Source organism: Tubulanus polymorphus, chromosome 4, assembly GCF_964204645.1.
Source record: "Tubulanus polymorphus chromosome 4, tnTubPoly1.2, whole genome shotgun sequence".
In the NCBI taxonomy this organism is placed as follows: Eukaryota; Metazoa; Nemertea; class Palaeonemertea; order Tubulaniformes; family Tubulanidae; genus Tubulanus; species Tubulanus polymorphus.
In genome coordinates this window covers 8,422,130-8,449,783 of record NC_134028.1, presented here as the reverse complement: position 1 = coordinate 8,449,783, position 27,654 = coordinate 8,422,130, and the positions used below count along the sequence as shown (strand labels likewise).

Sequence of the window (27,654 nt, the reverse complement as noted above, 5' to 3'; positions counted from 1 at the left end):
GAGAGTTATTCGCTTCAGGATATTACGTCGTTTTTAAAAACCAGCGCAGTTACATATTCAGATTGATATACGAGATAGGCTGCGACTTTCGTCTTTTGTTTTGTGACCTTTTAACGGAAATTCGCTCTTAACTGAGATAAACATAACTCGTGTTCGGTGGTGGATATTTTTTCCAAAACGTTTCTTCTTTTAAACGCGAGTCGAATTCTTTAACTAAGGAAGTGTTCATTTGATACGTGGTTTTAGTATGAATTAATTCGAACTATATATTTTACGATGTCGTCTGCCGAAGTTTCGCGTGTTTTCATGACAATTTGTATCTTATTCTCCGCGGCATTTATCGATATTTTCGTCGCCGGTAGCAATTCGAGATATGCCGTCAGAAGTCGCACCAACATAACCCGCTCACAAATCGACAAAATCGTGAAAGATCACATCTTGAAATCTGGACTGCCGATCGGAGACGCACAGAGAATCAGCGCCAAGTTCATGATGGAACTTTACGAGAAAGTTACGAATCAAGGCCAGAATTTATTCGAAGCCACCGGTCACAACAAAATGGCGGATAAAATGGCTGCGATGAAACCGGACACAATAAGAACTATTTCTGCTAAAGGTAACGTCCCCATAATTTGATAAGTCGATGAATTAAAACGTGTGAATGAATGAAATATTTTGCAAATGTTTAAAGTATTAAAAAGTTAACATAGAGTCCCATGTAATAATTCTGTCAATGGATCTTAAAAGTTCCCATAAAAAAAAGAATGTTCCATATTTCGATCTGTAATCGTATCCTTAAACTAACTATTGCAAGTTTTCATGTCCTAAAGCAGCAAATCTACTACAAAGAACATATTGAAAACATCGGCTATTCCTTTCTTGGTATAAACCAACATATTTTCAAAATCTTCTATCACACCTGTTATCATCAATCGTGAATATGGAAATGTTCTGTTGCTATGTTTTTCATAAGAGCAATGAAAACCCAAGGGACATATCTATTAGACTATTTTGACGGAATTTAGACGATCTTAATTGGCGTTGATTGATATATTAGGTGTAGTAATGGGTATATTTGAGGACGGATTTTCTCGCGTTAACCTGTCCCAGGAGAACGGAATACCAGATTGTTCCTGAATTATTAATGGATTCTTAAATCAACCGAAATTATATTAAGATTGATTAAGTCAGTGAATCTTTCATATCTATGTATTAAGTCTTTTACACGATGGCACGTCTTTCGTAGTGTTTGAAATTACAAATGCTATTTTAGAATTTAACTTCAAAATGGTTTAGATACATGTAGCATTTTTCTTCTCATTGCATCAATGAAAAAATTTATCGTAGAAATCACCATTAATAGGATCCTATATCCGTGATGTGACGATAATGTAAAAAGAGAATCCCACAAGTATAACGAACAAATAAAGTTCGAAAATATTTCCTCGACTTTTTCATGGATTTTCATCTATTGAGGACGATTCTGAGAATAATAACGCTCGAATAATAAATCATGATTTACGGAAAAGTGAAATAAAGTATGGAATAGATGCAATATTCAATAATCTAATGTTGATAGAAATTGGTTCCTCTTGCGTATTTAGAATGTGTTCACTTTCATAATTTAGGAGCATTAATTAGCGGTGTGTCACATAAGAATAAGAAGCTCGTAGATTACATCAATTTTCACTTACAAATCAAACATTTGATCAATCTCATAATTAATAAGGTCTGACATATGAATTGACGCGTTTTTAAGGCCCGGCACGGCAAGGCGCACGCACTTCAAGCGCGCAAGTATCAATATAATGGCATCCTTAATTAGTATGTTTCTTGATTGATCGCCCGGTTAATTGATGACCACGGTCACACTTCTGTATAGAAAATTAATGAAAAGTGTCAAAGTTCCCACGGTGGGGGTGAAAATATCGTCCTGATTGTTCTTAACCATAATCAAGATTTGTGAAATCATTGGAATAATGTTTCGCCGCCTTTCCTAGTTCCTTGTAAAAATATGTTAATAGTTACATATAGTTAATCTGTTGATGCATGCACCGTTCCTTTGGTCTTTTTACGCGGGATTAATTCTCGATCCTAGGTGACAATTTGGACAGCTGATTCTTGGGGAATTAAAACTTGAATCCTTACATAAATCCACGATTGGTAATGGAGTTTCCGCGTTGTAGTACAATAGTTCTCGACTAGAATCAATCAAATTTTATGATTTCCTTCATCGATCTAGCCAAATACATAGGTAAAACAATCCGTCATGATTTGTCAGGTTAGTTGAAAAGATCCATTCTTAAAACCATCTTCGTCATCATTTAGATGTCATATTTCGATACGCAAATTAGCTATATGGTGAAGTGGTGGTTTAATTACAGCCTGTGAAGTCACACCTCGTGCAAAATAATCTAGAATTTTGGGTTCGAAACCCAGGGGTCCTGAACATCAATTATCTTAGGATTGATAGTCAAATTCGAATTGTTTGTCCGCACGATTTGCATTGTTTTATCATTCATCCTTGATTGCCAGTGCCTGCTTTCTAATTACGAACACAGCAGGTTTTTCAGATTGTTAAATACCAAGCATTCTTCTGTAATATGCAAGCAATTTACTACAACATAATGTGAAGTAGCGACGTAATTGATTGTATTAAAGAAACGACCGCGTTTTGACATTTTGGCATCAAGACAACATTAACATCACGAAAAGCAGTAAATTAACCACCGATTATTTGCGAAAGTTCGTTTGAATAAGATTGTCCGCATAAAATCCATCTGATTATGAAGAATGTTTTATTCGAACGCGTTTTCTAATGCGCATTAGTACTGGTAGAACGACAAATTTACCCTAACTAAGCCCACTTAATCCGTGGCAATCGGAAGACTTTACCAAGAAAGGAACGCCGCGCATTCTGCCGTTTAGTATATTATACGTATAGTTATTGTCTCAGATATAAGATTTATTGCATTGCTCGAAATAATATCAATGCTGAACAAAGCTGAGATTGTTAGAAATATTCTTGAAAACTAACTACTATATTCTGATGACTTCTGACACAAAATATAGGAAAACAAATTAGGAAATAGAAACCAAGCAGAGGAAATAAATGGAAATTTGATGACTTAAAAATTAAGATATTCAAATATTTTCTAAGAATTTAAAAATCTCATGATACGATGGAAAATTATCTTTTGTTGTTGTCTTAAACGTCCCTTATTTTTAATTTAGTTGATGCCGGTCGTTTGAGAAACAGAGGCGAAATCAATTTAATGTTTGACGTGTCAGGAATCGACAAAAAAGAACGCATCCAATTGGCCGAGCTGCGGGTCAAGGCTCACCGACACGAGCGCCACCGGGTGACGCATTACAGAATCATCGCCAGGCTGAGGTCGCATGGAAAATACGGAAAACGACGAAAATTCACGATCGGAACCCACCGCGATGAAATCGGCGGTTTTCGCGTTTTAAGCATTACGACTGTCCTCGAAAAAATGCGTAGATTTATCAAAGGCGGTGACGACCTTTTGGAATTATCGCTGAATTCGCGCCGTTCAACGAGAATACACGAGAATAGAATGAAACAAAGGTTTACTCGGTACGTTCGCACCCAGGAGGCTATTCTGTTACTGTTATCGGAAGAGAAAGACTTTCTGAAGCAACATCTGAATAAAGCATTAGCGAACGTCCACGTGGCGAAACGTGTTCGCCGCACTTCGGAAAAACGGAACAAAAATCGCAATAGAAACAAATCGAAATGGAAGCGCGCCAAGAAGAAAGGCAAACCTTGCGCCAAATACGATTTCCAGATTAGTTTCGACGACGTAGGCTGGAGCAAGTGGATCATATATCCGAAAGATTTCAACGCTCAATTGTGCGCCGGTGGTTGCCCGTCTCCGGTCACGCAGGACTACGATCCCACGAATCACGCCGTTATGCAAAGTCTCATGCAACACAAAGACAAATCTGTCCTAGCCCCGTGTTGCGTGCCGACTAAACTATCGCCTTTGAGTTTGCTGTATTTCGAATTCGATGAAATCGTTATGAGGCACCACGAGGAAATGGTTGTGGATACGTGCGGTTGCAGATAAACAATTCGATACAATCGAAAACAGTGTGAATTCTATGTAAATGGACAGCATATCCGATTCGTAAAATTCATAATATCAGTATCAATGGTGCTTAATTAAATTGCCTTCATACACTAGAATGTTCAGTTTATCATCAAACGAAATGTATAAAACATCTTGTAATGATAATAATATGTGCTTAAATTAGATTCTGTAGTGATTTGTATAGATATGTGAAGACGAACATGAAAAATGTAAAATGTTTATAGTATGACAGAAATATAGTTGAAAACTTATGCGATTTCAAAAATTGATTTTGTTTATGAATCTGAAGTCCTGAAGTGAAAATGATTTGGAAACGACTCGACGTTTGATAGAATACAGTTCAAGGATTCGCGAACAAATCTTGGGCGTTGCGTTGCCGTACTAAAACTCATTTCTACAATATCTGGAAGTGAAACATACGTTTGCCGTACATAACTCAATCTTTCGGATAGCAGTAATTGGCTTCTATCGCGTATGTATATCGCGGTAGCTGCGGCAACAGCTCATCGTTAAATCGTGACGCAAGAACCTGTTTTGTGCCGCCGTATTTGCGGATGGTTATTTGCCAGAGAATGTGTCGTTACGTACTTCAAATTCAAATAGTTTCAAACGCAAACAAAAAACCTCCAGCATGGTAGATGACTGTACAGAAGATCTCGAAACGAAATTGGTAGAATTATGGTAGATTCACAAGCCTTCTTTTTTATTGCGTTGTTCCATGGAATGAGCATACGAATTCAAATTGAAGTCTATTATCTAAATGAAAATATATCTATTCGCAATAATTTAGATCTAGTCTCAAAAAGTTCATCACACATCCTCCCTCTGCAGGGACTCGAACCTGATGGCATCGCTACACTCAGCCACGGCACGAACCCCTGCATCAGTAGAGCGCAGCCGACATAAGCTGGGCTGCGATCGCGGTTGCTCTCAGTTGCGTCGGGAGTCGGTAGGCGTCGCTTGTCGACATCAGCCTTAAGGCAAAGCGAAATTAATACCTTGTTTCTCCTTTCTGCTGGGCTTAAAAAGTTGGCACGGCTGGCCGTCTTTCTACCATATACACTATTTTTCTAAGCTAACCAGAACAGACCCGGCAGCCGTAGAAATGAACTGATTACAAATTTCATTGCGATTAACCGACCGGTAAGGAGAATCAAGGTATCATTTTTCAGCCTTATTGGAAACTGATATTTTTGAAAGGAATTATAATTATTCATTTTGAAAAAAAAATTGAGAAAAAAGGGCTCATCGGTCATATTTTAATCGATCCAACAAATTTCGTGTGTTTATCAGCCATGGCCTCGTGATTTATTTATTTCAACATAGACACAAGTACAATTTACATATACATGTACACAATAATCTTATAGCATTTCTCATTTCTGTATAAATGAATATATACGCAGCAATACATTTAACGCGTATATAGATTTTATACATCATTTGTGACATTATTGAATCAATTTAGAAATCATAACAGCCTTACAACCAAAATCATTGTCTCCATCTAGTTGTCACATCGAGACCTATTCATTCAAATATCTAGTCTTTAGATTATCTATCATAGTCCGCTGATGTATTTACTTCATAGTACGGAAAAATATCTAGTGTATAGCCGTACCTATAATACCTATATTACGTATCTGTTAATTCTGCCGGAACCGACATCTACATCAAGTGGACCAATTTGGGAAATTGAGACCTTCGCTAGACGTGACTTTGCCTCTTCCATCTCTGGCAAAAACTACGCCGTCTTCCGCGTTCAAAATGACGAATGTAGGTATACCATTCACATCGAATTTAGTGCATAGTTCAGCCTGAAACACCCAGAACTCAAAATACATTAGGGTTAGGACAAAACAATGGGTAGCAAAATGGGCTTGTAGATTGGGCTTTCTCAAAACTCATTCTTTACACAATATCTAACGACCATGTTTTTTTCCACATTTTATACGAACGATTTGATCCATACATTGATAGGATAACTGTCAAATTTGGATAACATCGCATGATAAACTTTAGATAGCGCCATTTTGAAAGATTGATAACCAGTCCAATTTTTGATTACTAAATGCATGTCTTGCGGCCCATCAATGGCTTCATCATTCGTAAGATATTGAATAGAAATTTCAAAGATCGCGATCATCACAAATGACGTGAACGCGGGACTGGACTTCTTAAAGCCTCAACATTCATGTCACACAAGGAACTGTTCTGGAACTAGTCTCTGTTATCATCGATAGAAATGATGAAATCGTGGGAATATTATTAAGTTGTAGCATGGACGTATAAACTATAATCTAGTTTATACGTCCATGGTTGTAGCTACGTCACTAGAGACAACTCCATTGCAGTTTTACACTGGCTTCGTAATGCACTGCGCGCCATTCAAACTGTCAAGGTGCATTTTAACCAGTTTTAGGAAAGAATACGAATTCATTTTTACAAGCCGAACGAATGCTAAAACGAAAGTGACAACATGGCTATATTTCTACTGATATTAAGTGCGTGGCCGCGACTGCTGTCGCACTGGAGTCAGTGATAATCATTCTTTTGTCACACTTTTCCGTACGCATTACCAATTAACAATTTAACACCCTCACACTGTTTGGGTGCAAGTTGCTAGGCGACATATTGATAAACACAATGAATATCATAAGCGTCAAATCTTATGGCATCAGTCCACAATTAGGTTAGTAGCTTGAAGATGCGTAGGGCCGGACCCAAAAATTCAAAAAAAGTACCTAGAGCGAAGAAGAGGTCCCCCAGAAAATGTTGCAATAATTCTGCAAATGGGATAAAGGTTACGAATTTCGGTTATATGAATGAAATCCGTTGGTCCTGAGAGACAGATTGATGATAAAATAAGGGATTCTCTGGACTTTTTTGCTTTGAGTAAGGGTACCAAACACGGTGGAGTAAGGGTACCAAACACGGTGGGGGATCCTTTCTAAAGGTTTGATTATTCCAAAAAATTAGGTTGGGTATGTGGGGCGAAAACCACTTCGATGCGTGGCTTGATGCTGGCTTAAGAGCCATAAGCAGGATTTCCCCTGAATTTACGCCCTTATATTTGAACTAAACGTTTGAATTTCTTGTTTTTACTGTATGATATTGAAGGTTTTGGACTAATGGTCTGAACTCTTTATTGAAACCTCCTCACGCAATAGATAGTGTGTGTGTTGGGGGGGATTTCATTTTAAAAAAATTGAGTTTTACTGACAGTAAAACCGTACCTATGTAGATAGTGTTAAACTGGTTGTCGGCCTTGCGTCGCAATGCGCAGACCTAAGTTATGTGAAATAGGAAACTGAAATAAAGCCTACATATGTATACACATAATAAAATCAATCAATCACAAAGTATAACCTTTAGATCTCTGAGTTCAAAAGGCAACGACAACCACGGCATTTCTTCATAATATTCCCGCCACGATTCTTCATCCCGATCAGAGCTGACGAACACGATTTCTATATCGACGTTCTTCTTTTTCATCGACTTGTACCAGGCGATTAGTTTGGGCGTGAACATCCGACACGGAGGACACCAGTGAGCCGAAAAATATAAACCTTCAATAAACAAGAGACACGTCCGTTTCAATAACATGATACAATTAGAAAAAAAATCATAATTTTCATAATATTTGATTGAGGGGTCTGAGATAGTTAAAAGGAGTTCGCTGTGCAGGGGCGGATTTAGGGGGTGGTCTGGGCGTCGGGACCAGTGCCTTCCCATTGAAGTTGCCCTTTTCGTCAATTCAAAGATCGTTAAAACTTGCTAATTTGATGCTCATCCTTTCGTAACTTGCATATATTTTCAGATACATTTCTTAAAAAGTATCTACCACAAAAGTAGTAGCAAATGAGATGGCTGCTTTGTCTGAAAAATCCCTTTCTTTTTCTTCTAGACCCCGGCCTAGATCTTCCCCTGGCAAGAAGAAAATCTCGAAAAACCGAACTGAAATCAAACTGAAATAACTGAAGACTGAAGCGTTGGCTGGTCTTGATTAAAATGTACTTAATTTTTGGAATCAAAAATGTTGATATTCCACCACGTTTTTCGCTATGGTAGACCTACTACTTAACTAGAAAGGTCGAAAGGTAAAGTCTGAATAAGTAATTAAACAAATGCAAACAACGGAAATAGATCCTCTTGAAAACAAATATGTTACGTTTTTTAAGCACGAAAATATTTGAAAAAAATGTATACATATATCAAAATTTCAAATATACAAATTCATAAGATCTCCATTCGTCATTCTTCGTGATTGCTATAAGAATCAGAACGCAGGTCGCAAAAATATTTAAAAACAAATTCCCAACGGCATTTCCGAAGAGACGAGATATTTTGGTATGTACACGTAGCGTTAAACCTGTTGCGCGGGGAGAGTTAATCTCATACATTTCAAATTGACGATTTAGCAAAATACAGACGGCTACTGGAATCGCCCAGCTGTTGCTGAGATTAATGGCTATAGAATCATACATATTCACAGAAATATTTCCGGATCGGTACAAGAGATAAGCAAATACATAACAAACACAACTGAATACAGCTGTGCAAAACCCATAACTACATATATCAATATATTTGAAACCTTCAAATTATCAAATAGATAATATTCTGAACTTCAGCATTTTGTCCTTTTTTTCTCGATAACGGTCAATCAATATATGAAACCTTCAAACTATCGGGCATATGGTACTATTATGGCATTTCGCTCTATTTTTGTTTTGATAGGAACTAGCCGAAGTAAATCGTTTTAATCTAGAATGGTCAAAATAATGCATAAATAATGCATAAATGCATTATTTTCATCATTCGTATACCGGTCGGTATACATAGGTGACGGTGAACTACCCTGAACGCCTACAGTATTCACTAATCGCATATTCACATTTCTAATTCTCGTTGATTCATTCATTTATCTGATAATATTCAATTATGCATGTATCAGCGCGCTGGTATATCAGTAAAACAACTGATTTATATGATCCGATGTATAACAACCTACGTATCAAATTCGGTTTCTCTTGAAAGAAAAATTGTACAAATGGTCAAAATACGACAAAAAATATTTTCACTTGCCTACATATTTTCCTTTGCCGATCAGTGTAGATACGGGTACCTTTTCACCGGCTTTGGCCACGACTTGTTTGCCTAATAAACTCTCCATATTGTGATTGTACAGAACCGTGTATGTTGCGAAGGAATCGTGCAGGTGTCAGAACGCTATCTGATCGAAGTCACGACGTTTTCGTGTCGCCAATCGCGTAGCTATGGCTACTCGGTGCGTGACCTTTCAAAGCATCCTTTCATCTCAAATATTTTATTTTGTTTCTAATGGTCACGTGCTTTCGATCTGAATTCAAATTCAACCGTTTCAAACTTGTTTATTGGCATACCTGAGATTTTCATTTTATGTGAGTAAGCTTAATTACATGGTGTATATAGTACGAAGTGGGAAATCGGGATATATTGATTTTGTTACGGCCTCTGAAAATCATAATCTTCGTCGACAACTTTGTTCACATCAAACCAGTTGAAATTGAAATATATTTATTTAAAAGCAGGTAGCCTTGATGTGACACGATCAACCTTTAAAAATAACCCACTAAAAGAATGCGGCGTCTAAAGTTGTAAGCAGAGCCTTTTAGAATAATCTATCTAAAATGTCATTGAAACTCGTTTGTTGATTGCTGCTTTTTATACGTACGCAGGGATTCGTAATTTAAATCCCCCATCAGTTGTATCAAGTGCAAATTAAGGTCAATTTATTCGTATTTATGTATTCAATTTATTCGTATCTTGCTGTATCAATTAGCCTACATATATTATGAAATTTGAATAGAATAATAAGATTAAGGTCAAATTTATTACAAGTTAAAATGAGTTGAAACCTAACGGCATCGTTAGACCATGGACTCGTTTTAGACTCCATGGCTAGACTCGGCCACGGAACCAAACCTGCCACACTAGATCGAGTGCGCTGGTGCATGCGCAGTTTGCCGCAAGAAAATTGCGGCACCAATCAGCTTGCCTGTTGTTTAATCGCTGAGGCAAATTTCATCGATAAACTATGAAATTTTCAATGATAAATTTTCTGTCAATTTTTAATGTAATTTTGAAATGCAAAATAAATTCAATTAACAAGATTAAAAAACCCAGGCTAAAATGAAACGGGATTTCTGATTGGCAAATATGACATCACCTAACCTGTGCATGTATCCCTGCTGGGGGAGGAGACGTAGGTATACGAAAATAAAACCACCAACATTTGCACCACAGGAAAAAAATGTTTTTTGCACAGCAGGCAAATGCCACCAGGAAAAAATAAAGTCATTTTAATACATAAATTTAACTACGCTGCAATATGTATCAATCATCTTATTAGGGATATATTTCTATCTAATTTCTAACTTATATGCACCATTGTATTTTAGCACCCCTAGTTTGGTTTTCTTTAAATGTGTTTAGTTTGTAACTGTTTTATTTGGTTATGTTTGTTTTATTACATACGAAAATTATTAGCCTATCCCTAGTTTAGATAATGTTCATAGTAGTTAATTAATGATACTTCGGACGTGTAAATGATCTGGATAGAAGAAATGTGAAAATAAACCGTAGCATTTTATGATCGTACTTCGTTCAAACGGTTGAAAAAACAACGGGGGCATTTTTTCCTAACTGTCATATCATCTGGTGGCATTTTTACCGGTGGCATTTTTTCCTACATTCATTTTCATATGTCACTCGCCCCGCCGGAAACATCTGGCTCCTCATTTTTATTTTAGTGACCATATTGAGGTAGAAGTCAACGACAGAGTTAGTCAATCGGACGAATAGACTCAAAAGCGATGGGTGTCTCAAGGGAGGCCGTGCTCGTATCGATGCTGATAGGGCTGGTCTACGGTGAAATATCCTATTGCGATTATTCACCCGATAATGTTTACCAATTTTCGCTTCCGAATTTGAATAATCCAAAAGAAGAAATATCTTTACGCGTATTCGAAGGAAAGCCACTGATAATTACGAATGTAGCGACCTTCTGAGGTAAGAAAGTCCGATTCCGAACTTACTGCAGTTTTTAAGCCGCGATCACACGGAGACGATTTGGCCTGGGCCAAATTGGCACGGATCGCTAATCAGAGAGCGCGCTCACACACAAAGCTCACTTGATACTAAACAATGTTTTAACAAAGCGAAGTTGGTCATTTCCGGTTTTTGGCACCCGTGTGAACAGTTGTTCCGGGAAAAATTTGGCACGGGCCAAAAACACTCGTGTAATCGCGGCTTTTTTGGATTCGACTCAAAACTGGCCCTGGGGGCAATGGAATCGAGTCCACATGGGCCTTTTTAAATTGAACCCATTCTATACTTTCAAAGAAGTCTCAAGAGAAGTCTCAGGATCAAAACATAACGAAATTCTATCTAGATATTAAAATGTAGGCGAAAAATAGATAATCGCTATAGTACCATGGTTATATATTTGTGATATTTTTTATAACATTCAGGTCTGACTGTTCGTAGTTACGAGGGTTTCAATGCACTTCTTCCTGAATTCGATGATGTACAAGTTTTGGGAGTTCCGTGTGACCAGTTTGGACACCAGGAACCGGCAGCTGATGCTTATGAGTTGTTTAACGGTATCAAACACGTTCGACCCGGTCACAACTTTAAACTGGATAGAAACATTCAATTTTCCGGTAAAGTTGAAGTCAACGGACCGAACGAGCAGGCGCTTTTTACATATCTGAAGGTGAGGTGCTAGATATTTTATGAAACAAAAATCGTCGGACGATTTATATTATGTTCTTTTTTTGGATTGAAAAGGTTTGTAGTTGCAAGAATCATGGATACTTATTCAATTATTTTCAGTCATTATCATCAACTAAGTTAATTCCAGTTTAACAATGTACGATTGAATTTGTCGAATTACATTTATTAGTTAGGTATCTGCTGCCGCAGGTAAGTTCTAAAATGTAGACCTGTAGAAATGAACGACGTTGCGTGCGTTTTACGAATATATTGATTATCTAAAGCTGTGATACTTCCGATGTTGATATACCTCGGATGACTACTATAATGACAATTGAAACTGCACTGTAACTATGTTTATAGGAATCTCCCACTGTGATTGGTATCCTCAATCCAGACAAAATCAATGCAGGGGATCCCCCCATTTTATCGCCAATCTATCTCTCAAGGGTTAACGGTAATCTGTCCTATTTGTAGAACTCTGGGGGACCTATTTACCATTATGTACAGTTCAATTCTTGGGATCTTGAAAACTCTAACCTAGTTGTGTCCCATGCCGATGTAAAGAGGGAGTTTAAAGTCTAGGACCCGAAATATGCTTTCGCCTTTTCTGTCGCATCGCCGGATTTCGCAAAATAGCCAAAGACAAATTCTATATGGAATTTGAAGATATCAATTTTGAAAAATGTCTTTTTGAAAACACTGCTACTAATCATTTACCAAATAAGTATATCTGAATTTGCAGGAGCTTTGTCCCGCTCCAAGAGATTTGATCGGTAACCCGAAAGAGTTGTTTTGGCAGCCAATCAAGACAAGCGACATCACTTGGAATTTCGAGAAGTTTCTTATCGATAAAAACGGGAAACCAATCGCCAGGGTGAATCCGATGATCGCCCCGGATTCGCGAGAATTTATAACCGAGCTGAAAAGAATTGCTTATCCGAAAGATAGATACAACTATTAAAAATATTCTGGAATTGGGTAATCATATATAATATATACCTCATAGAATAAGCATATGCAAATTTCAAAATTATCAAATCAGAAAATAGATCGTGCTGCAGACGCTAACCTGTAAATCACGACGCATTTTTTTCGCTAGTTTTTCCCAAATAATGATAAGTTTTATGCTTTTCTCGTCCCTCTATCGATGTGGTGGGAGGGGCGTAGAACCGGACCAAGAAGTGAACTCGCAAATAAAGGTCCTTGCCTCGTACTGTCTTTTGCAGCGGCGGGTATGTTCTAGGCGTGTCATCATGGAAGTATAAACTAGATTATCTAGTTTATACGTCCATGGTGTCATGGATTGCGGATACCCCTTGTAATCGCAGTGTGAAGAATCATAGTTTAATCATCTTTGAATTTTACAGGACATCGTTGTTTCGACATTTTGTTGCGTCAGATGTTATACGCCCTCTCGTCATATGCAAGTAATTGCTATTGGCGGGTTTTTTTTGACAGGAAAATGTCCGTTGCAACAGGTATTCGTGATTGCTAAGGTTCGATAAGAATTCAGCATCTGTTACCGACATATTTTTGTAGCTCATTTGAATGACATCGTCAATGTCACCTTCCTCCCGGAAAAAGGTCAGGTGCACTGATAGTTGAATGTTATTGTCATTGTTGGTACATGTCATTGTATATAAAAATCACTTTGATAAGTTTCGATTAATCTTTTCCCTAACCAGACTTAGGTTTTTTCACCTAAGAAAAACTAGTTCCAGCAAATATTGGAATTTGCATATGCTATTTCAGTAAATAATACGATTCTCGTAAGTGTTGCGTTATAATAACAACCATTTCGTTTGATTGATATAAGATAGAAGAATTCTGACGATAGTGAAATATTCACGAAACATTTTGGACGTTTATTTGTGACGAATATTGTCAAAACATAGCGAGACTTTATTCTGATTATGGAACAGAATTCTGCGAATTTTAGTGCATTGGTTCACAGAATTTACGTTTCACAAACGGCCATGCGTCCTGCGTGTTAATTCACAAGGCGTTGTTTTCTTCGATCTTTAAATTAATCAAACGTCGATGTTATCAACTCTAATATGTTCCAGACGTCGAACAGAGAAATAAAGTCATACAATTAATTGTTGCGTTATTTTCTTGTCTGGAATTCAGTACATTCAAGCTCCTTACAATCTCGCAGTAATGCTTTTCATATTTCCTTGACATATTCTAACGAAATCTGACTGGGCCCGATACGATAAGTTCTATATACGACATTTTACTAAGACTGAAAATTTATGCCTTCCAACCACGAAAACTGAGCAGGAAGGCTGCATGGCACTCAGCAGATGGTAAAACACACAACATGATTGGCCACATTCTACTAGCGAAAAAAGATTCATGTCCTTGCCAAAACAAGAACATTCCCCATGACCTTGAACTCAGTGACCATACTTCCGAAGCAGCTATCAGCAAAAAATGGTAACCGAATCAGATTCAACCTGCAGAAAATAAGCAATCCCCCAATCCTTGCTGCATTCCAAGTTGAGATTGGTGGCAGATTTGCACCCCTGCTTGGCAGTGAGATATAGGGTGTGTAAAAGCAAACTGCAGACTCCGTCCCAGGGAAGGCAAAAAAGACAATTTGTGGTCCAGTGTGTATTTACGAGGCTGTTTGCGTTACTATAGACGCATGATTATGCCATCATTATTTGCAACCAAATAATGTATTGCATTGGCATATCTAAGGATTTCTTTGAATCAGTATAGGTGGATTATCAAACGTATGAACGTCGCATTAAGAAGAACAGCAGTTTCTTTTTTCACGTGAAATGTAAAGAATAGTTTGCCCGTCTAATTTTGTCTTACATGGTTGGTAAAGACAAACGCGCACAGTCTTGGGCCGGAAAATTCTAGCAATTATTTGAGACCTCGGTATCAACGGTATTTTTGAATCTTCGTTTTGGATTAAATGTATTTGTTACCTAGGGAGCTCAGCAGTTTCTTTTTTTTCACGCGAAATTTGAATCATTGATGCGCAGCGTATATAGATTCTGATATGAAAAATCGCACAGGGTTTTTACATTTCCGAAATACAATGTGATGACAATTCTTTTAGTGGGGGGATTCTTATTCTATATTTCAAAAAAACTTAATAATAATTATGGTGATAATGATAATCTTATCAAAAACTTCGAATAGAAAACAAAATTTAGTTTGGGGCCAGTTTTCTCACAAGTTTGTTAAAGATAAATATTGTAGTAATAACAATGATCTTTCAATTATCACTACCGGGTATGCCTTCTAGCCACTGGTTAGCTCTAACCAACCTTTGAGCAACTGGCCACTGATTGTGAGTGCAATAAAGAACTGTTTCTTTAGCTGCAATCCTTTTTAGCTTGTTTATTGTCCATTTTGCCCAGAAGGAACCAAACTGAATGTAAAATATGTACTATAGCCAGCTGCGCTTTGTTGTTTTTATCGAAAGCTCATGAACCACGATGCGACAATTCTACTTCTTAAGTGAATTGTGTTGCTCACCCACCCGTAAGACTAATATGGAAGTTTTCAGTTACCATAGGCGGTCCCACAGGTCCCGCATTGTTGGACCGAGGTTAGAAAAGTGGTAATTTCTAATTTTCTGATGGTGTTTATATCATTTCTCTCGGCTGCAGCAATCGGACACAGCTACAGTTTAAAAAAGATACAAAGCGTTTAGGAAAGCGCCTAGAAAAATTGGTAATTTTGTGTCATTGGCCTGAACATGGCGCCTGGTAACTGGAAACTATACTTCCCTATTGGATAGCACTATACGTACGAAGACTTAATGTCGGAAGACTAAATTCGATTCATACCTAATTTGAGTAAGGTGCAAGTTCACTCGAATAGATAGTTTGAAATTGATAGTCTACCTCCGACTGCCAACAAAACCACAAGACAAACACCAAACAAGTGTTTCAGCAAATCCCGAACGGATGCCCATATAGATAAACAGATTCATCATCGAATTTAATGACTGAAACAATTGTGCTTCGTAGTAAATTCGTTGTAACCTCCAACCCGTTAATCTATTCAATGGTGGTATCAATGTATTTGCTAGAGCCGTAGAGTATTGGAAACAGTAAACCACGTTTAAAGTCACTATTGTCGATGTAATTTGCATTGAAGTAGCTGCGATATGTGGGTTTTTTCGTTCGAATTTTCGACGGTTCTGTCGGGCTTTTTCTACTATCCAGAACATGTGAACATTGCATATTGAAATAGCGATTCCAGGAATAAACTGTAAGATGACCTTACCAAAAAAGAAATCGTAGAAAATTGCGTAATTTTTGTCCATTAGTAGTAATGGTTTTAGTTTAGTAAATGCACACGGATCATTAAGTTCGATTGTGCCAACCGTGTCCCATGAAGTTGGCAAATCAAAAATAAATGTCAGAATCCAAATGATACTCGAAATAATTCGAGCATTATATACTGTGCACACTTTTTTCGCTGAGAGTGGAAATCGAATTGCGATATATCGGTCGATATTCAACGCGAAGAGTATCCAGGAACTTGTTATTGTAGTCATTTGATATACGGCGTCAACAGACTGATAAGCGCGCAGACGATACATTTTATAAAAATGAGCGTATTTTATAAAACGGAACAAGTCTGTATTAGAAAGTCCATTTATACCTCTACCGATAACTGCTGTCGAACAGTTCACTGTATCAGCTATGGCTAACATAAGTAAATAAAATACGCTGCTTCCCTGGTGCTTCATAGCTCTGAGCACGAAGAAAGCGAGCACGTTTGCGACTATGCCGATCATATGCGACAGGGCTCGAATCATGGTCATAATGTTTGCATAGTTGTAACCCCTCGGATAATAGCAAATAACATCCGTTCGGTTTCCAGACATGATGTGCTGTTAAAATCTATATAGACTGAATGTACGTTTACACATATTTCAAATCATTATCTGAACGGTAATAGTTTAGCGTATTAACCAAAAAATGTGTTTATATTGAATAATTTGATTTGAAATTTGGTACGAAATGGATGTATGTCTAATCGATTTAAATTTGATGCAGTTAGATAATGAATTCTGGTGTGGTTATTCGGGGTATGTCTTATATATGATCAATGGAATATGTTTATGTTTTGTTTTTCCTACGCATCTTTGGTCCAAAATGTCGCGGAAAAAGAAAACGAAAACACGGTGATATTTTGCTATACATGTATCATGAAAATGGAGGAGATGTTGGAGAAGGTGATAGTGGCACTGAAGAAGGTGATGGGGATGCTGTGAAGGTGATAGTGATGCTGAAAAAGGTGATGCTGGAGAAGATGATTGTGGTGATAGTGATGCTGGGGAAGATGATGATGGAAGATGGTGGTTATGTTGGATACGGGGATAATGGTTATATCATTCTGTCGACTAGTCATCGCACATCGTCATTTCTGCCATATAAACTGTGATATGTTGTATTTCGGGCCATTCCTTGAGATTTCGTGAAAAAAACGAAAATGAATTCGGATTTAAACTATGAATTTCAACGTTTTCGATATCTTAACTTTTTGAGCTAATCGCGACTCATTGCTGAGTTTTGCCTCGTCATGACGGCCACACGATAGTTCTAACATACGCAATGTAAATTAACAGAAGTAATTGACATTCACAATATACGTACTAATTATAAATTAATTACATACTAATTTCCAGTATAATATAAAAAATTTAACGAGGTGTATTTTCAGCTAGTGGTAGCTGTTAACGTAGATTAATCGCCCCGCCGCAAACATCTGGCTCTTCATTTTTATTTTTCAGTGACCGTATTGAAGAAGTCAACAGCAGAGCGTCATTCGGACGAGCAAGCTCAGTTAGTCGTGATGGGTGTTTCAAGGGAGGCCATGATCCTATCCATGCTGATAGGGCTGGTCTACGGTGATGTGTCCTATTGCAGTTATTCACCCGATAATATTTACCAGTATTCACTGCCGAATTTAGAAAATCCAAAAGAAAACTTCTCTTTAAGCGTATTCGAAGGAAAACCACTGATAATTTCGAACGTAGCGACCTTTTGAGGTAAGTAAGATACACTGTCAAACCCATTCCAAACACAGAGTAGCTTAATACATAGCTTTATCTAGGAGACCCTTCGTAATGCGATATCTCAATGACGGAATGTATACTTGGGATTCCTTCAGTTATCCCTAAAACCCTAAAATCCTAGGTATAGAGAATTCAGGGAACCAAATATCCATAACTGATAGAGTCCAATGTTTTACTCACTAGAAAAATTCTGTTTATATTGTTATCGCTTCAAAGGATGTTTATATCAATAGTTCACGCATTCGATCGCAAGTAGAAATACGCATGAGGCGACAGAGGTAAATCTACTAGGAAACCTTGTCTAGTTAGATTCGACTCGATATTGGGCCCGGAGCCAGATGAAGTGGCGATGGAGGAATCGGCTCCGCATAGGCCTTTTTAACTTGAACCCTTTCTATACTGTTATTAACTATAATATTTAAAAGATTATTAAAACAACATTTAGCTCAAAATCCTATATAGACATTGACATGTAGGTAGAAAAGATATTTCCAGATTTCTATCATGATTAAATATAATATTTTTCATGAATTCAGGTTTGACTATTGGTCATTACGAGGGTTTAAATGCACTTCTTCCTGAATACGACGACGTACACGTTTTGGGAGTTCCGTGTGATCAGTTTGGACACCAGGAACCGGCAATTAATGCTTACGAGTTGTTTAACGGTCTCAGATACGTTCGGCCCGGTCATAATTTCAAACTAGATAGAAATTTTCACCTTTCCGGTAAAGTTGACGTCAACGGACCGAACGAGCAGCCGCTTTATACGTATCTAAAGGTGAGTTGATCTTATCCAGCTACTCATCTTGAGAAACAAAAATCGTCGGACAGTTTTTATGAGGATCTTTTCGATAGAAAAAGGTTTAATAAGAATTATGGTTATAGTACTTATCAATTCAATTAATGCCAGTCAACATTATTAACGCAGTTCATAATGTTGACTGGCATTAATTCAATATGTCAATTCCAGTTTAAAGCACGAAATATAGTTACTCCTGCAGGTAAGTCCTAGAATGCGAGTATAGAACCCGAAATATGCTTTACGTCGCCTTTTGGCGGATCGCCGGTATTTGTTGCAGAGACAAATTTCTTGTTTGAATATTCTCATTTACAGGGGATACGAAGATTTGATCTTCAAAAGAAAAAGAGTTTTTGAAAACTGCTACTAATCATTTACAAAATATGTATATCTGAATTTGCAGGAGCTTTGTCCCGCCCCAAGAGATTTGATCGGTAACCCAAAAGAGTTGTTTTGGCAGCCGATCAAGACAAGCGACATCACTTGGAATTTCGAGAAGTTTCTAATCGATAAAAATGGGAAACCATTGATCAGGGTGAATCCGATGGTCGCCCCGAATTCGACAGAATTTATATCCGAACTGAACCAAATTTCTCATCCGAAAAAAAGACACAACTAAACGTATTTTTGTTTCGATCCCGAATAACTCATAGAATTAGCATATGCAAATTTCGAAATTCACAAATTAGAAAATGGATTATGCCATTTTTCTACCGACGTAAACCTGTTTATCATGACGCATTTTTTCGCTAGATTTAGAAACAATGGTAAGTGTCATTCTTTTCTTGTCCCCGTCGATGCCTTGGGAGGGACGGAGAACTCCGAATAACTGTTTAACTCGAGAATAAAGGTCCTAGGCATGTAATGTTGTCATCCTGCAAGCCATTTGGATAGCGGGAACCCCGTGTAATGACGATATGAATAATCATAGTTTAATCATCTTTTTTAAATTTACCAGACACCATTGTTTCGACATATGTTACATAATATGTTATACGCCCTCTCTCGTTATATGAAATTAATTGCTATTGTCGGGTTGAATTGTTTTGGCAAGAAAATGTCCGTTGCATCAGGTACTCGTAATTGATATGGTTTGGAGTAATCAGACCGATTACTCCAAAAATTCGATAGAAATTCGGCATCTGTTACCGATCTACTTTTGTGGTTCATTTGAACGACATCGTCTGCAATGTCTTGAAACGGCCAGGCGCAGTGATAGTTCAACATATTTTTTTCTTTTTGGGGGGGGGGGTACATTTCATTCCATATATAAAAATCACTTTGATTGGTTCTCTTTTCGATTAATCCTTCAAATATGCTATTTCAGTAAAGAATACGACGATTCTCGTAAGAGTTGTGTAATTAAAACAATCATTTCGTTTGATCAATGTAAGATCGACGAATTCTAACGATAATGAAATATCGACGAAACATTTTGGACGTTTATTTGTGACGAATATTGTCAAAACATAGCGAGACTTTATTCTGATTATGGAACAGAATTTCGTGAATTTTAGTGCATTGATTCACAGAATTTACGTTTCACAAACGGCCGTGTGTTTCTGTGTGCTTTTACAAGGCGTTGTTTTCTTCGATCTTTATACCGATAAAACGTATATGTTATAAAATCGAATATAGTCCCGATATTGAACAGAGAAATCGAGTCATATTATCATTTTTCGCGTCATTTTCTCGTCTGGATAGTTACATTTTAGTGAATCGGGGTATTAAGAAATGTATCAATGCGCGAGTTGAAAGCAAATGGAACTAAAATAATTTCCACAGAAATAGATCCTCGATTGGTTTACGTATTCCAAAGTTTTGCTCACACCGGACGGTTGACAGGAGACAAGCACCCCACATAGATAACAACCAGTATGGTGATTAAAGTACACCATGTTGACAGCAGAACCCTTACAGTTTGGGATGACAGTGTAGACAGAGGACACCCTTTACGTACCAGTCAAAATACGACACAAACTATTTTCACTTGCCTATATATTTTCCTTTGCCGCTTAGCGAAGATACGGGTACGTTTTCACCGGCTTTGTCCATAACTTCTTTGCCCAATAGACTTTCCATATCGTGGTTGTATAGGACCGTGTATGATGCGATGAACTGCGACTCGTGCAGGTGTCAGAGTAATCTGATTGAAGTCACGACGCATCCGTCAACGTTAACTCCACGCACGACCCTCCAGAGCTTATTAGTCTGTTTGACCAGGGAAGTGTAATGAGTGTAATAACACTTCCCTGGTTTGACATAGAAATAAATCGTCGTTGCCGCACCCAGTTTCACGGAAAGTAAATGCTATTCATATTTCCATGCCAAGATATAATTTCTGAATTCAAACTTCACAGATTATACCTTTTTAATTGCTATTCATTTGCCCTTTTATTTTGCTTATTGCGAAGTAATACCCCATATGACTGGGTGATGTGTGACGAAGAAAATAGTTTGTATTGGAGCAGTAGAACAATGGGGGTTGGGGAACTAATTTTGTTTGGAGAAGTATTTATCAAGGGGCTGCTCTCGGTTGTGGAACGATGGGCTTTGAGAGACTACACGTGTGTGTGTGCCATCTCAGTGACACTGGATGACAAAATGAAATCCTGCATGTATCATTTCATCAGCTCTTGTCCTGTAGAGAAATGTTGAATTCGATATTTCTAAAAAAAGCTCTTTTAAACCAATCTATCCTGCGTGGAGAAACGCGGACAAACTTGGCCGTTTTCATGCAATTGACTGAGGGGTGACTAACAATCTATATGGTAAAGTACACGACTCAGTTTTGGATAAAACAAGATTGAATTATCCGACGGAAGAAGGGAAACAGCACGTAATCTTTGTTTGTGAAAGTAGAAAGGTGAGACAGAACTCTTTCAGTAAAGTAAGGGGGCCCTGACCTAATTAGTTGAAGCTGACATTCACCTTAACCGTGTAATCATTTGGTGTCAATTCTTTTCACTAAAAAAAAATTCATTACAAAAATTGTGTCAGTTCATTTTTCGAGTGTTAACATACATGACTTCATTTTCAGACGTAAATGATATGTTATCATATATTTCGAAACTGATTTGACTAAACTAGGTTATACGTCCATGATTCGAGTTTAAGTACGACATGCAGAGCCTATAGCTTTCAGAGTCGAACTGCAGGCCACGATGGCCGGTGTCTCTAGGCAAGCCGTGGTCCTATCTTTGCTGATAGGCCTGGTTTACGGTGATGTATCCTACTGTAAATCGTCACCCAACACCATCTATCAATATTCCATGCCGACGTTAGAAAATCCAGAAGTGGAATTCTCTTTAAAAGAATTCGCAGGAAAGCCGCTTATAATTACGAACGTAGCGACCTTTTGAGGTAAGTAAAATCAGGGAAGTGTGATGAGATTCCCTGATTACAATAACACCGTTGCCATTTTTAACAGAGCGGAAACAACCGAATTATGACGGAGCTTCCCGATCTCGCTGGTTATCGCTTATCAGGGCGTTACGTAACAAAGTGCTCGCCAACGAACCGCTATCGGCATTAGGGCAATTACAACGCACATTCAACAAGAGCAGTACAATAGCGTCCGTATTCCATCTCATCACACTTCCCTGGTAAAATACACCATTAAAATACAACATTTTCAGCCCCTATTCCGAGACGTTCTGTAGCTTTTAAAGCAACTTCTAGGCTTTGGAGGTAAATTTGGGATTTAACGCATATTGTCGAGAACCCAACAGAAACCTACGAAACAAAAGGAAACCTTAAAAAAAGAGTTGAGAAATTGATTTAACCTTTGTATTGCGCGAAGTTCAACCTGGATATGGTACAAATATATCATAGATAGATTGTTTTTTTTGCCTTCTCTCGTGGTAAAAAGCGACCTTTCCATTAAACATTTCAGGTTTGACGGTTGGTAATTACGTGGATTTCAATGCACTTCTGCCTAGATACAAAAATCTACACGTTTTGGGAGTTCCGTGTGACCAGTTTGGACACCAGGAACCGGCAGCTAACGAATACGAGTTAGTTAACGGTATCAAATACGTTCGACCCGGTCATGGTTTTACTCCAGACGCCAATATTTACTTTTCCGGCAAAGTTGAAGTCAACGGGCCGAACGAACGGCCGCTTTTTACATATCTGAAGGTGAGTTCATTCCGGGATGTGTATTACGAATTACCAAATAATCGAAAATCGTTGTAGATGTCATGTTCTTAGAAGAATCTTTTCGAAAAATTGAAATTGATTGGAGCAAGTTGGTTAGTTACATGATGAGTTTTAAGTTTAAGTTTATTTACTCCACAATTATACAATTGCACAGAGCACAAAATTAATTTACAATAGACATTGCAACATTTAACATTAGAAATGTATTAAACATTTGCGTATATACAACGCCAATTTTTTAAGAGTTTGGCAATTTAAGTTAAACAAATCATACAACTTTACGTTATTGGGGAATCTCCAATAACGCTCCGGGATATATCTAGCTCTGGATTCCTGGAAGTACGGGCAGACGAGTAAAAAGTGATATTCATCCCCCACCGCCACTAAATCACACTTTTGGCACAGCCTATTGGCACGGGCAATTCCACGCCACCGCCCAACTTCCACCGGTAGCCTGTGAGCTGAGCATCTAAATCTACATAAAGTTAACCGGTCCCTAGGGGTTAATTCAGTTAGATACTTTTCCATTTCGAAACGGCATTTGATTGTTAAATACGTAACAGCCATAGTGGAATCAGTAAGTTTTGCATGCCAGACTTGCATAAACTGATCCTGCAATCTCTGTTTAAGAATCAGACTCAAGTAATTCGCGTTTGGAATATTTTGATTTTCCCAAATATATCCGAGCCCATTTCGGAGCAAAATGTTCTTCACAGAATCCATCCAAGAGTTAGCTTGACCATCAATATAGCTATTATAAACACAACTGTAAACCTTTGACGATAATTTATCATCAGTTATTAATTTTGCCCAAAAATTTACAATTCTAAGCTGTACGTAAACTTCGAGAGGAAAACGACCCAGTTCTCCATAGACAAATGAGCTATTAGTAGATTTCTTTAACTTGAGTAAATATTTAAAAAATTTCAGCTGCACGCACTCAAGAACTCGGAGATTTTCGTAACCCCAAATTTCACAACCAAATAATAGAATTGGTAATACCATGCTATCATATAACTTTAAACTAACATCAACGTCGAGTGAATATTCGCTAACCTTTTTTAAAACAAAGAACATAGCCCGCTGTGCTTGGTTTGCTAACGCTTTTCGGCACTGAGCAAAAGACCCGGTATGGGAGAATAGTATACCCAAATACTTATAGTTGATGATATACAGTGATTCAAATAATGTAATTCATTACTAAATTTAAAGCTATTTATTTGCCCGTAACTTAACTAATCTAGGGCCAGCTCCATAGCCATGGCTTCGTCTTAAGATCATACAGTCTAAGACCATCTTAAGTTCTATGAAGAATCTAACAACTTAAGACCAGTCTTAAAATTCAAGGTGGATTTAAGACCAATACTTAATACCTAGATTTTAAGACTGGCCCAAAATACAGTTTCCTTGTTTCCGATTTGATCGCCTGTTTTCGCTTGCAGTTCGGCAGGACGGCTGAATATGGAGGCATCTGTTGGCTGGTAGTCGCCGCAGCGAATGACTGAAATATCCTCGTTTTTAATTGGAATAATCACAATTTCATTTTTTGAATAATTGCAAAATATTGTTCAGAAACAAATACTATTTCTCAAAAATATTTATTTCTGTATTTGCAGGAGCTTTGTCCCAATCCAGTAAACGTGATCGGTGATCCTCGAGACTTATTTTGGCACCCAATCAAAACGACCGATATCACGTGGAATTTTGAGAAGTTTCTTATCGATGCAAACGGGAAACCAGTAGCTAGGCTTAATCCGACGGTCGCACCGAATTCAACAGAATTTATAACCGAACTTAACAAAATTGCTCATCCGAATTAAACGACAATACCATTAAATGTATTTAGGTACATGGAATCAGCATATGTATGTATGTATGTATGTATGTATGTATGTATGTAATGCGTAATGCGTAATGCGTAATGCGTAATGCGTAATGCGTAATGCGTAATGCGTAATGCATACTGCGTACTAGTGCGTATTACTGCGTTGTTTTCTACGTACTGCGTATGCGACTAATTTCAAAAGTTCAAATACGTCTCATACACACATACTAATGTAATGACTGCCATATCGTTTGATATCAAATATAAGATCAACGAAATCTAACGGAAATAATCACGAAACCTTGGACGTTTATTTGTGACGAATGTTGTCAAAACATAGCGAGACTTTATTCTGATTATGGAACAGAATTCTGTGAATTTTAGTGCATTGATTAACAGAATCTGTTTCACAAACGGCCGTGTGTTTCTGTGTGTTTTTACAAGGCGTTGTTTTCTTCGATCTTTATACTGATAAAACATGGGATTCTATCTACATTTCCGGTTATTGTTCAGAGAAATAAAGTCAATCATGTTGCGATATTTTATAGTCTTGAGTTAAATTATTACTATGGGTCCTTGGAATCGCATATACAGAGCTAATTTCTTTGAAATTCGCATGATACTCTAAAGAATATGACTCAATCTAATGGTTGAAATATCGCGTCTGATATTTTTAAGATATCTTCTTAAAATACAAAAATTGCAAATCCCAATGAAAATTGACAAACCATTAGAAATCTACAGGTGTCGGGTCTTGGGGGATACAAATATACTTCAAAACCTGGGGGATATTAAAAACTTTGAAAATGTGTAAAAAGTGCTGATTTAGGCGAGGAATGATAGCCACCAGTCGGCCATCTTGATTTTGACTGGGCTGCTTTCGGCTGTAGTGTCTAGGATACATGTTCAAACCAAATATCAAAACAAGTAACTGAAGCGTTTTCAATACATTCACAAATAACTAGACGGACTGCGGACGAAAAATCAACACAACAGCCGGCTATGGCTATGCCTCATGATTGATAATACATAATTACCATTCTTATCGAAGGGATGTACAGGCCTCTAACAGTTGGTCCAGTCTAGCAGCACACCTACTAAGATCCGGAAATATCAACTAATCAAATATCTCATAATGCCGTGCGATAATTGTGCGATAGTTCATCAGAATTTGTTTAATTTTCTTGATTAAACAAATGCCTATTCACAAATAGTCCAAACCATTGTACCCGTAATACATTCCAGAGTCTAATCAATATTTCATTAGTTGACAATTACGGAAATTTGTATATCTGCTCGTAATAAAGACACCAGAAATGAAACCGCTGACATCGCACCACGATATTTGATCTATGACTGTATTCTAAAATGCGCCACAAAAGCGCTAAAATCTAGCGGTCGGAAAAAGTGATTCAATCAGAAAACAAAAATGATGTTAAATCGTTTGAAAATCATCGGTGTTGAAAAATGTGAAAATATATGACAGTTTTTTATCACCACTATAGCGTTAAGTTTAAATCAATGTTTTAATGGTTCAACGGTGTATCTGTTCGTTGTTTTTTTATATTCTGCGATATTCATATCGTTACATTTAATGTAATGTGGGTATTTCTCTGTTTTGCTCCATAGCTTTATTGCACATTCCATTACTACGATTAGTTTTTATCAAACAGCCAGATGCTTTACAACAACTCAACACCAGATTTTTCCTATAGTATAGCATATTATGTCGTATTGGCCGGAAAATTGCAGTCAACTGTGGCATTTCACTTATTAGCCGCCAGTGATGAGCTATGATCTCTTAACAGTCCCAACGGTCACAGCGTAAGTATGGAGTTGCTTGACATTGAGTATGTCTAAAAATGGCACAGACAGCAACGTGATAAAAATTTCATGTAACCACTGCCTGACTGAATGTAAGTACACGCAATCAAATCTTTAAAAAGTCCTTTGTTAATGCATTTTTTTCGTATCATGATACCGGTTAGCAATCGATTTTTCACTGTGTGGTAGAGATATGTGTGTATCTAGAGCATTTTGATACGAAAATAAAGATAATTTGTTTCTAAAGATATTTTTACACGGATATTAGATTACATTGACCTGGATTAGACCGGAAAAATATGTTTTCTTAAAATACAATTTGGCTCGAAAAGTGTGGGACAGTAAAAAATACGTTTTTGACCGGAAAAAATCTTTATATTGACCGATGACAACTTTAAGACGCCGAAACAAAATAAGTTCTAATACTTTAAACTTGCATCTACAACTTACTACATATAATCTACCGTCGGAGGCAAAAAATAAATTTCATAATTTTACACGGACTAAACTATACAACGAAACAAACTTGTACAACGAAATAACGCGCGAAAACCATACTGAGATTCGAAAATACGAAACGAAATGTAAATCATCATGAAACACAATCTTAAATCTGTTCTTTGTTTCAAACGTTTTTAGATCGGAGGATATACATTCTACTTAAAAATCTACTCCTTATTTTTTGTTAAAAATTCGATAGTTTTCATGTAATAGGTTAATCCTCTATTATTTTATGCTAGATTCGTCAATATCAGTTTGGTTCGAGTACTAGTACAAGATTCATCAATAGTTTGATAGGATGAACAGGATGGAACGTCAAACCGATTGAAAAGAAAGGTTGGCAGACTAAAGAAAGTCTATTGTTCCGTATACGATTTTTAGTGTATACAACCTTGTCAAACTAGCTAGGAAATAACGATTTACCTGATATAATAAGAAAAATGTACATGGCCTATGTACATCAAATGTGACGATCGAGTTTTCAGTTGTTGTATCTGATAAACTTTTGATGCAGGCATCATCTGAATACGCGTCTAAATGTATCGACTGTTCCCTGATACCTAAATCCCTCTGACCAATACTCCGGCTAGTAGCCTAAACGAGCCAA

At 37.4% G+C, this 27,654-nt stretch overlaps 5 protein-coding genes across 6 annotated transcripts; 4 read left to right on the top strand and 1 right to left on the bottom strand.

Annotated features, from left to right (window-relative positions):
* Positions 1 to 206: 206 nt before the first annotated feature.
* LOC141903927 (nodal homolog) lies at positions 207 to 4,374 on the top strand. The gene is made up of 2 exons (XM_074792315.1): positions 207 to 616; positions 3,235 to 4,374. Exons 1-2 carry the CDS (start codon positions 277 to 279, stop codon positions 4,092 to 4,094), a joined length of 1,200 nt encoding a protein of 399 aa, XP_074648416.1. The 5' UTR covers positions 207 to 276; the 3' UTR covers positions 4,095 to 4,374.
* Positions 4,375 to 5,405: 1,031 nt separating this feature from the next.
* On the bottom strand, positions 5,406 to 20,875 carry LOC141904668 (tryparedoxin-like). 2 transcript variants are annotated; one of them, XM_074793299.1, is made up of 3 exons: positions 20,731 to 20,875; positions 7,488 to 7,687; positions 5,406 to 5,935 (listed from the first exon to the last, which is right to left on the bottom strand). In XM_074793299.1, exons 1-3 carry the CDS (start codon positions 20,816 to 20,818, stop codon positions 5,792 to 5,794), a joined length of 432 nt encoding a protein of 143 aa, XP_074649400.1. In that variant the 5' UTR covers positions 20,819 to 20,875; the 3' UTR covers positions 5,406 to 5,791. The 2 variants fall into 2 exon arrangements, with proteins under 2 accessions (XP_074649400.1, XP_074649399.1); XM_074793298.1 differs by lacking the exon at positions 20,731 to 20,875 and adding an exon at positions 9,207 to 9,365.
* On the top strand, positions 10,976 to 13,960 carry LOC141903252 (cuticular glutathione peroxidase-like). Its single transcript, XM_074791340.1, has 3 exons — positions 10,976 to 11,030; positions 11,633 to 11,877; positions 12,622 to 13,960. The coding sequence occupies exons 1-3, from the start codon at positions 10,976 to 10,978 to the stop codon at positions 12,838 to 12,840; spliced, it is 519 nt and encodes a 172-aa protein (XP_074647441.1). The 3' UTR covers positions 12,841 to 13,960.
* LOC141903248 (glutathione peroxidase-like) lies at positions 17,058 to 22,772 on the top strand. The gene is made up of 5 exons (XM_074791334.1): positions 17,058 to 17,241; positions 17,650 to 17,766; positions 18,471 to 18,715; positions 19,140 to 22,099; positions 22,632 to 22,772. Exons 1-4 carry the CDS (start codon positions 17,058 to 17,060, stop codon positions 19,353 to 19,355), a joined length of 762 nt encoding a protein of 253 aa, XP_074647435.1. The 3' UTR covers positions 19,356 to 22,099; positions 22,632 to 22,772.
* LOC141904274 (cuticular glutathione peroxidase-like) lies at positions 21,901 to 26,221 on the top strand. Its single transcript, XM_074792853.1, has 3 exons — positions 21,901 to 21,973; positions 22,632 to 22,876; positions 24,514 to 26,221. The coding sequence occupies exons 1-3, from the start codon at positions 21,901 to 21,903 to the stop codon at positions 24,715 to 24,717; spliced, it is 522 nt and encodes a 173-aa protein (XP_074648954.1). The 3' UTR covers positions 24,718 to 26,221.
* The last annotated feature ends 1,433 nt before the right edge of the window (positions 26,222 to 27,654 follow it).

Coding starts and splice junctions, on each gene's coding strand:
- LOC141903927 (XM_074792315.1), top strand. CDS start 277: ATGTCGTCTGCCGAAGTTTCGCGTGTTTTCATGACAATTTGTATCTTA. Junction 617..3,234: donor AAGAACTATTTCTGCTAAAG/GTAACGTCCCCA, acceptor TTTTTAATTTAG/TTGATGCCGGTCGTTTGAGA.
- LOC141903252 (XM_074791340.1), top strand. CDS start 10,976: ATGGGTGTCTCAAGGGAGGCCGTGCTCGTATCGATGCTGATAGGGCTG. Junction 11,031..11,632: donor GCTGATAGGGCTGGTCTACG/GTGAAATATCCT, acceptor TATAACATTCAG/GTCTGACTGTTCGTAGTTAC. Junction 11,878..12,621: donor CGCTTTTTACATATCTGAAG/GTGAGGTGCTAG, acceptor CTGAATTTGCAG/GAGCTTTGTCCCGCTCCAAG.
- LOC141903248 (XM_074791334.1), top strand. CDS start 17,058: ATGTATCATGAAAATGGAGGAGATGTTGGAGAAGGTGATAGTGGCACT. Junction 17,242..17,649: donor TGTTGGATACGGGGATAATG/GTTATATCATTC, acceptor TTTATTTTTCAG/TGACCGTATTGAAGAAGTCA. Junction 18,716..19,139: donor CGCTTTATACGTATCTAAAG/GTGAGTTGATCT, acceptor CTGAATTTGCAG/GAGCTTTGTCCCGCCCCAAG.
- LOC141904668 (XM_074793299.1), bottom strand. CDS start 20,818: ATGGAAAGTCTATTGGGCAAAGAAGTTATGGACAAAGCCGGTGAAAAC. Junction 7,688..20,730: donor CGGCAAAGGAAAATATATAG/GCAAGTGAAAAT, acceptor TGTTTATTGAAG/GTTTATATTTTTCGGCTCAC. Junction 5,936..7,487: donor TTGAACTCAGAGATCTAAAG/GTTATACTTTGT, acceptor TGGGTGTTTCAG/GCTGAACTATGCACTAAATT.
- LOC141904274 (XM_074792853.1), top strand. CDS start 21,901: ATGGCCGGTGTCTCTAGGCAAGCCGTGGTCCTATCTTTGCTGATAGGC. Junction 21,974..22,631: donor TTACGGTGATGTATCCTACT/GTAAATCGTCAC, acceptor TAAACATTTCAG/GTTTGACGGTTGGTAATTAC. Junction 22,877..24,513: donor CGCTTTTTACATATCTGAAG/GTGAGTTCATTC, acceptor CTGTATTTGCAG/GAGCTTTGTCCCAATCCAGT.